The sequence below is a fragment of the Acipenser ruthenus genome, chromosome 19 (genome assembly GCF_902713425.1).
Source record: "Acipenser ruthenus chromosome 19, fAciRut3.2 maternal haplotype, whole genome shotgun sequence".
Taxonomy (NCBI): domain Eukaryota; kingdom Metazoa; phylum Chordata; class Actinopteri; order Acipenseriformes; family Acipenseridae; genus Acipenser; species Acipenser ruthenus.
Window position 1 is genome coordinate 32,760,984 of NC_081207.1, and position 12,402 is coordinate 32,773,385.

A 12,402-nucleotide genomic window follows, 5' to 3' on the forward strand; every position below is an offset into this window, starting at 1 on the left:
GCTGTGCTCTCAGGACAGTTGGCTGGGTACTGGTTGCGTAAGCACACAGCGTTAGTAGTCTAAAGTCCACTGGTGAAGCACATTCGAAAGTTTTCTGAAATATAATTTCGTGTAAGTTCTGTTGTTAAAATGTTTAACCGACTGTAAACCGCAAAGTACAGGTGATATTTTAATAACCCACTCTCCCACTTCGGGGTTACTTAAATACCTCTGCATACCAATACGCTACCACTAACACATCTGGAAAGTATTGTTCTAGAAAGTGCTAGACAATAGAAGCACAGGCCTTCGTGTGAGTGTTTGCTTTCGCGTCACCTGTGCAATGCGGGCAGCTCGTCCGTGTCGTGCTCGGGGTCCCGGGTATTGGGAATCACCCCAATGATGGTGCTTTTCAAGGAGGTGCCCCGCAGGAGCCGACTCTTGACCAGCTGCATGTTTCTGTAGGTATCCACGCTGATCCGCATTGTACAGCCCGGCAGCAGGACCCCTTCGTGGGTGAGCAACAGAGGCAGCCGGCTCGGGATCCGAATACCAGTCTTGTCAGACATGACTGCAGTTTATGTAGAGTAAAACCGACCAGACTCCTCTATTTACTTCACTTATGTTACGCGTTCCAGACCGATGTAAACAAGCAGACTCCCACTACGGACCGTAGCCGCGGACAAATTTCAGTCTTTTCACACGGTCAAAAAAGAAACGCCGTGCAGTTCAAGACACCACCTGCTGGCGTTGTATTTTTTTTCTTGTGACTAATTTCGTATGATTTATTAAGGTTTTGATTCATTCGTGTATATATATATATGTGTGTGTGTGTGTGTGTGTGTATATATATATATATATATATATATATATATATATATATATATATATATATATATATATATATATATACACACACACACACATATATGTGTGTCTGTGTGTGTGTATAAAGAGCTGTTTGCTGTTTTTAAATTCTCTGTGTTCTTCTCTCTTTCCAGATTACAAATGAAAGCAAACAGGCACAAGAGAAGCGTTGTCTGGGGGACAGTAAATATGAAAAGCAGAAGCTTGATTGTGTTGTTGCAGATTGTCATGCATGTGCTTGATTGTGTTGTTGCAGATTGTCATGCATGTGCTTGATTGTGTTGTTGCAGATTGTCATGCATGTGCTTGATTGTGTTGTTGCAGATTGTCATGCATGTGCTTGATTGTGTTGTTGCAGATTGTCATGCATGTGAATCATTAATGACACTCAACACAACACTCTTTCCCAAGCCCTTTATTGCCGTTTCTCAATGGCAGTGTATGAAGAGATCCTCACACTGTGCAATGTTAATAATACACTGCACAGATATATACTTGAGTAGTTTTAGTAGTGATTGGAAACCAGGAGTAAAATTTGCATACATTACAAAAGAGTCGCCTGGCCAGTTACTATACATCCCTTGTACTTGATACCTCTGTGGATACTGGCTATCGGAACATTTAAATAGACACGTGACCACGCTGTTCAACCATTAGAAGGGACCCTGGTACACCTGTACAATAACTTACAGCACAGGTCCTGTGCTTTACCAGCAATTACACCAGCCATACAAAGCAAACTCAGACAACCTCCCTCCAATGAGAAGAACATGTATCTTGCATATTATATAGTTTAAGAAATCCTGGTGTATTAGTATCATACGTTTCCAAGGTGCGAATTCATTCAGAGATATTCAGAGAAAGAGACGGGGTGTGTGTTTGTTTGTTTAGATTCTGATAATTCTTTAAAACAAAATGCATTGATTGCATCATATCTCAAGTCTAACCGTGTAAAAACAAACATTACAATGCTGTCAGTCTTTAGTTCTCATGCTCCGCAATTCAATTGCATTTCAATGTGGAATGTATGTGTATTTTGGTATTTACACAATCATGAAATGCTGTACAATGCAGCATCATAATAGTAGAGTAAGTGATTAACATAATGAATGATATGTTTCTTCATTAAGGCGTATAAAACATACACTATTTACGTATGTACCTGCTCATGTTTTTAAAACAAACAAAAAAACACTTTGGGTGCAACTCATTTTGCCACAAATATACAATATGATACAAAAACACTATTAATCATATTACAATCTAATAATACAAAGCAGGGTTAATTCATCTAAAAAACAGAAAATTACCCAAAAGTAAAGCACAGCAGTTGGTGTTTCTTAGCTGCTTGGTTTCTGACAGAGACACACAAATACAGGACAGTAAAAGCATTCCATCTTCAGTGGGCAGACGTGAGTCTTCTTCCATTCCAGTCACCTGCAGGAGAGAGAGCACAGTGTCTCAATGCAGCTTTGTGCTTATTGGCATCATGTTTCAGGTGCTGCACAGAGTGCTCTCTGGAACAGTGTCCAGCTGTGTAGGATCCAGCCAGCTCTCAGTCTGGATTTCATGTTTCCATGGTACGTCACACAGCAGCCCCCGCCTCTGTACTACTTCCTGCCTGACATTCCCAGACTCCCAGGGACTGCTGTGTGAAAACACACACCGGAGGGGGCAGGGCTCACACGCACATGCACACACACACAGTGACAGTGACACACGCGCGCACACACACGCACACACACACAGTGACAGTGACAGTGACAGTGACACACACACACACACACACAGTGACAGTGATACACACACAGTGACAGTGACACACACACACACACACACACAGTGACAGTGATACACACACAGTGACAGTGACACAGACACACACAGTGACAGTGACACATACACACACACACACAGTGACACACACTATTCAACATGTTCCAGCAGAACCAAAACAAGTACACACATTTCCAAATGTGAAATGACAGATTTGTGTTAAAGAGCTTGAAAGACTATCCCCTTGTCCCGTTTGATCACACAGCCACACAATAACCACGAAGGGGCCGCTCACACTCAAACAGCAGCTTCATGGTCTTGCAGCAGTTATCGAGCAGCGCTTTCGGCTTCACCTTCTTCCACAGCGCTGGCTCTTGATTCATCAGCGCACCATAGATCTCCTGGAGCAGTTCAGGAAATTCCCATTCCTGGAAACAAAGATATACAAATAACAGTCTGTTTATATTCACCAAACACAGAGACTCAAGCTCCCTCTCTCTACAGTCTAATACAGAGACTCAAGCTCCCTCTCTCTAGTCTAACACAGAGACTCAAGCTCCCTCTCTCTAGTCTAACACAGAGACTCAAGCTCCCTCTCTCTACAGTCTAACACAGAGACTCAAGCTCCCTCTCTCTAGTCTAACACAGAGACTCAAGCTCCCTCTCTCTAGTCTAACACAGAGACTCAAGCTCCCTCTCTAGTCTAACACAGAGACGCAAGCTCCCTCTCTCTAGTCTAACACAGAGACTCAAGCTCCCTCTCTCTAGTCTAACACAGAGACTCAAGCTCCCTCTCTCTACAGTCTAACACAGAGACTCAAGCTCCCTCTCTCTAGTCTAACACAGAGACTCAAGCTCCCTCTCTCTAGTCTAACACAGAGACTCAAGCTCCCTCTCTCTACAGTCTAACACAGAGACTCAAGCTCCCTCTCTCTAGTCTAACACAGAGACGCAAGCTCCCTCTCTCTAGTCTAACACAGAGACTCAAGCTCCCTCTCTCTAGTCTAACACAGAGACTCAAGCTCCCTCTCTCTACAGTCTAACACAGAGACTCAAGCTCCCTCTCTCTAGTCTAACACAGAGACTCAAGCTCCCTCTCTCTACAGTCTAACACAGAGACTCAAGCTCCCTCTCTCTAGTCTGACACAGAGACTCAAGCTCCCTCTCTCTAGTCTAACACAGAGACTCAAGCTCCCTCTCTCTAGTCTAACACAGAGACTCAAGCTCCCTCTCTCTACAGTCTAACACAGAGACTCAAGCTCCCTCTCTCTACAGTCTGACACAGAGACTCAAGCTCCCTCTCTCTACAGTCTAACACAGAGACTCAAGCTCCCTCTCTCTAGTCTAACACAGAGACGCAAGCTCCCTCTCTCTAGTCTAACACAGAGACTCAAGCTCCCTCTCTCTAGTCTACCACAGAGACTCAAGCTCCCTCTCTCTACAGTCTAACACAGAGACTCAAGCTCCCTCTCTCTAGTCTAACACAGAGACTCAAGCTCCCTCTCTCTAGTCTAACACAGAGACTCAAGCTCCCTCTCTCTACAGTCTAACACAGAGACTCAAGCTCCCTCTCTCTAGTCTACCACAGAGACTCAAGCTCCCTCTCTCTACAGTCTAACACAGAGACTCAAGCTCCCTCTCTCTAGTCTAACACAGAGACTCAAGCTCCCTCTCTCTACAGTCTAACACAGAGACTCAAGCTCCCTCTCTCTACAGTCTGACACAGAGACTCAAGCTCCCTCTCTCTACAGTCTAACACAGAGACTCAAGCTCCCTCTCTCTACAGTCTGACACAGAGACTCAAGCTCCCTCTCTCTACAGTCTAACACAGAGACGCAAGCTCCCTCTCTCTAGTCTAACACAGAGACTCAAGCTCCCTCTCTCTAGTCTAACACAGAGACTCAAGCTCCCTCTCTCTAGTCTAACACAGAGACTCAAGCTCCCTCTCTCTAGTCTAACACAGAGACTCAAGCTCCCTCTCTCTACAGTCTAACACAGAGACTCAAGCTCCCTCTCTCTAGTCTAACACAGAGACTCAAGCTCCCTCTCTCTAGTCTAACACAGAGACTCAAGCTCCCTCTCTCTAGTCTAACACAGAGACGCAAGCTCCCTCTCTCTAGTCTAACACAGAGACTCAAGCTCCCTCTCTCTAGTCTAACACAGAGACTCAAGCTCCCTCTCTCTACAGTCTAACACAGAGACTCAAGCTCCCTCTCTCTAGTCTAACACAGAGACTCAAGCTCCCTCTCTCTAGTCTAACACAGAGACTCAAGCTCCCTCTCTCTACAGTCTAACACAGAGACTCAAGCTCCCTCTCTCTAGTCTAACACAGAGACGCAAGCTCCCTCTCTCTAGTCTAACACAGAGACTCAAGCTCCCTCTCTCTAGTCTAACACAGAGACTCAAGCTCCCTCTCTCTACAGTCTAACACAGAGACTCAAGCTCCCTCTCTCTAGTCTAACACAGAGACTCAAGCTCCCTCTCTCTACAGTCTAACACAGAGACTCAAGCTCCCTCTCTCTAGTCTGACACAGAGACTCAAGCTCCCTCTCTCTAGTCTAACACAGAGACTCAAGCTCCCTCTCTCTAGTCTAACACAGAGACTCAAGCTCCCTCTCTCTACAGTCTAACACAGAGACTCAAGCTCCCTCTCTCTACAGTCTGACACAGAGACTCAAGCTCCCTCTCTCTACAGTCTAACACAGAGACTCAAGCTCCCTCTCTCTACAGTCTGACACAGAGACTCAAGCTCCCTCTCTCTACAGTCTGACACAGAGACTCAAGCTCCTTGTCTACAGTCTGACACAGAGACTCAAGCTCCCTCTCTCTAAAGTCTGATACAGAGACTCAAGCTCCCTCTCTCTAGTCTAACACAGAGACTCAAGCTCCCTCTCTCTACAGTCTGACACAGAGACTCAAGCTCCCTCTCTCTAGTCTAATACAGAGACTCAAGCTCCCTCTCTCTACAGTCTGACACAGAGACTCAAGCTCCCTCTCTCTACAGTCTGACACAGAGACTCAAGCTCCCTTTCTCTACAGTCTAACACAGAGACTCAAGCTCCCTCTCTCTACAGTCTGACACAGAGACTCAAGCTCCCTGTCTACAGTCTAGATGCTGCTACACTCCCTCCAGGATCCAAGGACACAGTGAAACGGTTCAGAAAAAAAACAAGGTTATTCTACAAATGATGTTTGTCATCCTGATGACATTTCCCAGGAACACTGGTAAACTAAACCACCACTGGCTGATTAATACCGGAGTGCAGAAGCAGATTGTGAACTCCACTGAGTGCCAAAGAGAAAGTGTGGGAGGAAGGGCTCGCAGTCCCCGTGCTGCACTCACCTCAGACTGAGGGAAATGCATTTGAATTAATTTCAACAGGCCTTCAAGGTCTGAGATGTAGCGCTGGGATGGGTGCTGCTCTGGAAGCACCATGCGGATCTTCTTCATAACCTCTTTGTTGATGTACAGCCATATTCTCTGGAGGCTGCCTTCAATGTCTTCCTCCCCTCTGCTCTTCAGCGATGCCTGCACAACACAGGGCAGCTCGTCAGATTCTGGATCGATGTGCTCATTGTACAGAATGCATGATTTTCCATACACTGCTGTGTAAGATTATTGTAACATCTTTATTAAAGCATATACTGCACAATAAAGGGTTTTATCAAACCCACAAGAGTGGAGGATTTGTGTATCATTTTCTTTTCTTCTTCTTGTGTGTCAGGAGTGAGTGCAGTTTTGACAATTTCTATTCTGAGCTTACTGTCAGGGGCATGAGATAAGCAGAAACAGAATCTCACAGAAACTTTCCCTGCAAGGACGAAAAACAACTGGAGTCATGCCATCCAGTCTTCCACTCTCACAGTTTATTATCTGCATAATAATAGCATATTTCTGAGAGCTACACATGTAGAAATGAATTAAACTACTTATTAACAACCATATATGGAAATGGTTTGTATCTGAAATGCTGTGCATGTCTTGTGCTTGAGGGATGAAACTCTCTTATGCATAAAGGGAGCTCAGGTGTCCATTCTACTGAGACCGGAGCTCTGCTCTGTTTGTATTCTATTACTACAATAAACTAGACCTTATTTTTACTACTTTTACACATTAGTGGTGTGTGCTTTTCTTACAGTGTGCTGCAAACACACTCACAGTGGTGCACTGCATAGAATCCACAGTCATTCAATGAGCTTAGTGACGGTAGACAAAGCTGCACAAAAATTATATAGTGGGAACAAAAACTCACAGACAATCTGGTAATGTTGGATATTCTCAAGACCTCCTCGTGATGGACAAGGATGGTATAATTGATGGGAAAATTGTGTTTCTGTTTAGAAAACAAAGGGAAAGAGGTCAAGTGAATTGGGCATGTCATGGTAACTGTTTCTTGTAATAAATGAATTTCACACTGCAGCTGGTAACAGTATTGAATGTGATTGAGGCTGTGTGTCACTGAACCACTTCATCTCAACAGTAATATCATTCTTGTAATAAATGAATTTCACACTGCAGCTGGTAACAGTATTGAATGTGATTGAGGCTGTGTGTCACTGAACCACTTCATCTCAACAGGGTTTTCTTGGTGTGCAATAAATACATGAAGAAATAAACAATAAAAAAGTAAAACAGAGCTAAAGCCATTACACAGTGTGGGACAGATTTAAAACGATAATAGAAGAGATTTGGGTAAATGCGCTCACTTTTGAGTTCCCAGTCCACTTTGAAATGTTGTAGTGTTTAAATGAAATGTACAATGTGTCAACATTGTTTGAGAACCTGTCAGTGAACTCACTGTGAACTGGAGCCTGTTATTGTATCTCAGCTCCCTCTCCAGGGGGTACAGACATCTGCACATGTCCGTCGATGACATCGCCAGCGGAGGCAGCACCGAGAGCACTCCTGCAGAGGCATCAGGGAACTCGAGAAATCAGCGGCAGCTTCCTGTTGCAGGCTACCCTTCACTAATACAGCTTCCTGTTGCAGGCTACCCTTCACTAATGCAGCTTCCTGTTGCAGGCTATCCTTCTCTAATGCAGCTTCCTGTTGCAGGCTACCCTTCACTAATGCAGCTTCCTGTTGCAGGCTACCCTTCTCTAATGCAGCTTCCTGTTGCAGGCTACCCTTCACTAATGCAGCCTCCTGTTGCAGGCTACCCTTCACTAATACAGCTTCCTGTTGCAGGCTACCCTTCACTAATGCAGCTTCCTGTTGCAGGCTACCCTTCACTAATGCAGCCTCCTGTTGCAGGCTACCCTTCACTAATACAGCTTCCTGTTGCAGGCTACCCTTCACTAATGCAGCCTCCTGTTGCAGGCTACCCTTCACTAATACAGCTTCCTGTTGCAGGCTACCCTTCACTAATGCAGCTTCCTGTTGCAGGCTACCCTTCACTAATGCAGCCTCCTGTTGCAGGCTACCCTTCACTAATACAGCTTCCTGTTGCAGGCTACCCTTCACTAATGCAGCCTCCTGTTGCAGGCTACCCTTCACTAATGCAGCCTCCTGTTGCAGGCTACCATTCTCTAATGCAGCTTCCTGTGGCAGAACAGTGCTACATTGTGGGGGGAAGAGGTGCCAAGTATTCACAGGAATAAATAGCCTTTTAATTGTTTCTTTGTTTTTCTATGTAGAAAATGCTCTACAGGTAATTTGAGGCTATACCACACTCATGGGGTCAAACCTAGGGGCTGATAGTCTAAAATAATGTAACACCCTGAATCTTCACGACAAATCTCATAAAACACAGACAGCCTCTGCAGTACAAACACTTGCCTTGACATGCAGCACAAAGGAAACCAAGCCACATTGAACACACTGGCATAAACAGCAACACGCTGCAGACAGAACAAGACTCTGTTAAACCATTGGCACTGCGAGCAAGAGACTGGCTTTATTTAACTGTGTTAAACCAGGGGCACTGCTAGCAAGAGACAGGCTTTATTTAACTGTGTTAAACCAGAGACAGGCAGGCTTTGTCAGCAGCTCTGATCCAGCGTGGGTTTAGCTTGCTCTCTTCTGGTGGCCTTTGAGATCAAAACAGAGGCACAAACACCAAGGCCACTGTGTTGGAACTGGCATTTGAAAACAGGGTTGGATCTGTTTTTTTTATCCCAAGGCCACTACCAATTAGAATTGCCTGAGAAAATAGGACATTGTTATCCATGCGATTTGACCAAACAACCAAACCCTCTCATAGAAAAACACTACTGTGTATAACAAAGACTTGTACATGGGACATTTCCTTCAGTGTACTCACCAGTGATCAAGGTGAAGAAAGCCCATGGTTTGCTTGTGGGCTGCATGGTTCCTCCAGGGAAGCCTGTCCAGGGAACTCCTGAGCTGCAGCTAGGACAGTCCAGACACAGGGTTACATCCAGCTTGGCTCTGTTTCTGTTTAATTGTATTTCTAGCACAACACTGCCAGTACAGCTGGGCTTATTAGAAACGCCATAGGAGTGACAGGACAGTTACAGAACTGCGCTGACTCCAAGCACACAATGTAGCATCGCAGTGTCACACACGGTGCCATGAAACACAATGTAGCATCGCAATTATTATTATTATTTGTTTATTTAGCAGACGCCTTTATCCAAGGCGGCTTACAGAGACTAGGGTGTGTGAACTAATCATCAGCTGCAGAGTCACTTCCAACTACGTATTACCCGAAAGACGGAGCACAAGGAGGTTAAGTGACTTGCTCAGGGTCACACAATGAGTCAGTGGCTGAGGTGGGATTTGAACCGTGGGTGATGTCGAGTGATAGAAAACGAGACATTTTGTGTTTGAATTGAAAGTAATGGTCTCGAGGAGTCGAATGGGTCAAAGTTCAAGTATATTTTCCTCTAGAGGAGTTATCACTTTTTGACATCACTATTGTGGTATTATTTTTTTCTAATGGCTCAGGATGCAAATATAGCCTTCATCCATGTGTTTATATATATATATATATATATATATATATATATATATATATATATTACTACCTTGAATCTCGTTGTTCTTCCAAGAGACACAGATAAATCAAAGAAATCCACAAGACAACCAGAACTGTTGATCCGAACGTTTCGCTGTGCCGCCAGATTCTACAGAGGTAAATGGAAGCTTTTAACAAATCGCATGGCAAAGAATGAGCGCAGAAAAGGTGGGTGCGACAGCGAATGTTTGTAGCTTTGTCATCTTGTAACACTGTAGAAGACTGTTGAAACAAGTCGAAACACGTGTTACCGTTTCATGACGTTTGTGTCCGAAGACGTAAATAACTGTAGAAAAAAATAGCTAGCTTTTAGGCGCTAAACTAAACAAATACTTTGTAGGCAGCTGTTTAAAATTATTTATCAATGTATATTCTTTATCAGTGTAAATGCTGTACGTGGTCATTTTCTTTTTTGTTTGTTTTACAAAATAAACATTTCATTTATTTTGCAGTAAATTAAACGATGTTTGTGGGACACCACTCACTACACAACATTCAGATAACAAGCTCGTTATTATTATAGTCGTCGTAATAGTGTTGCAAACTTTAAATAGCCAGTATCTACACATACATAACCTGTTTAAATAGCCAGTATCTTTAAATACATAACGTGTTTAAATAGCCAGTATCTACACATACAGAACCTGTTTAAATAGCCAGTATCTATAAATATATAACCTGTTTCAATATTTGACGTAAATTGTTCATACTCATCCCCCAAGCCGCCTGCGCTGCACAGAGATATGCAGGACCTAATAAAGTGTCCAAGCTGCAGCATCCCCAATAACCACTGCCTTCAAACCGAGGTAAACACGTCCATCTGCTGCGTGTACGCCGATTGGTTACCCTAACAAAGTATTCTAGTCATCAAACCGGAATACACTGAACTCGGGTTCCAGTGTAGGAGGAAGGTTTCTTTCTAGGTAACCAGAATCGCGTCAGGCGGGCACTCTCTGTGCACTGCGTGACGCGTAATGAGAAGCGTGGTCAAAGCATGGAGGCAACAGCTTAAGCAAGTTCTAATAGCACACACAACGCAGTAACAAGAAGGGAAAACGCACTAGCTTTGCATTGAAATGCAATACAACGCACTGCTGAAATCTCTCCCGATGTACAGCTCAATCCACATTACCCTTACACAATCAGCTGACAGCGCGAAGACCACATCATACTCACGCAGTTACGCCGTCTACAGGTATGTCTTTATCATCACCCCGCTGTGAGCAAGAGTCCTGCAGTGTCCGCCGAAATGCTGAATCTGGGAACAACCAGAAACGAGCTGGAATTCCCCGTCACTCCCGAGACAATGGAAGTTCTTAGTCACATGTCTCTCAACCGGGACAAACCGCATTTACTTTCGTTTTCTTGGTCTTTGTAATTAAACTGCAGCACAGACACTGCACACCAATCCGTCTATTGCAAGCCAAATTATCATTTAGAGATCTCAAATTGCATTTTAAGATATCTTGAAATACTTCGATATCTGTAAATAATTTGCAGATCTCTCTAAATTAATTTGAAATGTCTGTAAATAAACCAGTTTGAAGATATCCTAATTTCATTCTGAGATCTAAAAATGTGAGATATCTTTAATGTTTGGCTAGCATGGTACACCAAACTGTCATTTGGGGATCTCTCTAATTAGCTCCCTGTTCATATAGATCTATCTAAATAACTCCCTGTCCATATAGATCTCTAAATATTATTATTATTATTATTATTATTTATTTCTTAGCAAACGCCGTTATCCAGGGCGACTTACAATCGTAAGCAAATACATTTCAAGTGTTACAATACAAGTAATACAATAAGAGCAAGAAATACAATAACTTTTGTTCAAGCAAAGTACAAGTGTGACAAACCAAAATTCAATAATACAGCAGATAATAGTGATAGTGACATCAGGATATGATTAAATAGTGATAGTTACATCAGGATGTGATTAAATACAAAGTACTACAGGTTAAACACTTGGCAGATTACAGTATTCTGAAGTACAGGATTAAATGCAGTAAAATAGGGGGCAGATAAGAGCAAAATAAAGCACATTTACATGAAGGGTGATAGTGTCCCAGGATACAAACAGAGGAGTTCTACAGGTGCTATTTGAAGAGGTGAGTCTTAAGGAGGCGCCGGAATGTGGTCAGGGACTGGGCAAGGGTGGAGAAGGAGCGGGCTCTGGAGGCAGGGGAGCGTAGCGGAGGTAGAGCTAGTCTTCTAGTGCAGGCGGAGCGGAGAGGTCGAGTGGGGGTGTAGGGAGAGATGAGGGTCTGGAGGTAGCTGGGTGCAGACTGGTCAAGGCATCTGTAGGCTAGTACAAGTCTTGAACTGGATGCGAGCGGTGATCGGGAGCCAGTGGAGCGAGCGGAGTAGTGGAGTAGCGTGGGCGAAGCGAGGCAGAGAGAACACCAGGTGGGCAGCAGAGTTCTGGATGAGCTGGAGCGGACGGGTGGTGGACGCAGGGAGGCCAGCCAGGAGGGAGTTGCAGTAGTCTAGGCGGGAGAGTACCAGGGCCTGGACCAGGAGCTGGGTAGCATAGTTGGTGAGGAAGGATCGGATTCTTCGGATGTTGCTCAGGAAGAATTGGCAAGTGCGTGCCAGAGTGGAGATGTGCTGGGAATAAGAGAAGCAGAGGTCCAGGGTGACTCCAAGGTTCTTAGCTGAGGAAGAGGGAGTGTGGTAGATTCCAGAGGAACAGAGATAGAGAGATCAGAGGAGGGGGAGGAGGAGGGAAAGAAAAGGAGGTCAGATTTAGAGAGGTTGAGTTTGAGGTGATGCGAGTGCATCCAGGAGGAAATAG

General features: G+C 44.3%; 2 protein-coding genes across 6 annotated transcripts in view; both read right to left on the bottom strand.

Moving 5' to 3' along the window:
* Window positions 1-669, bottom strand: part of lonp2 (lon peptidase 2, peroxisomal) — a 28,541-nt gene extending 27,872 nt beyond the window's left edge. The window contains exon 1 of the mRNA XM_034041557.3: window positions 316-669. Within this exon, the coding sequence (XP_033897448.1) occupies window positions 316-548 (233 nt within the window). The 5' untranslated portion in view covers window positions 549-669. The remainder of the gene's footprint in view (window positions 1-315) is intronic.
* A 576-nt stretch (window positions 670-1,245) lies between these two features.
* Window positions 1,246-10,922, bottom strand: il34 (interleukin 34). 5 transcript variants are annotated; one of them, XM_034040348.3, is made up of 7 exons: window positions 10,779-10,922; window positions 8,886-8,974; window positions 7,422-7,528; window positions 6,876-6,956; window positions 5,966-6,151; window positions 2,918-3,050; window positions 1,246-2,283 (listed from the first exon to the last, which is right to left on the bottom strand). In XM_034040348.3, the coding sequence occupies exons 2-7, from the start codon at window positions 8,929-8,931 to the stop codon at window positions 2,246-2,248; spliced, it is 591 nt and encodes a 196-aa protein (XP_033896239.3). In that variant the 5' UTR covers window positions 8,932-8,974; window positions 10,779-10,922; the 3' UTR covers window positions 1,246-2,245. The 5 variants fall into 5 exon arrangements, with proteins under 5 accessions (XP_033896239.3, XP_058848898.1, XP_058848899.1 ...); XM_058992915.1 differs by lacking the exon at window positions 10,779-10,922 and adding an exon at window positions 10,664-10,735; XM_058992916.1 differs by lacking the exon at window positions 10,779-10,922 and adding an exon at window positions 10,313-10,657.
* Window positions 10,923-12,402: the final 1,480 nt, after the last annotated feature.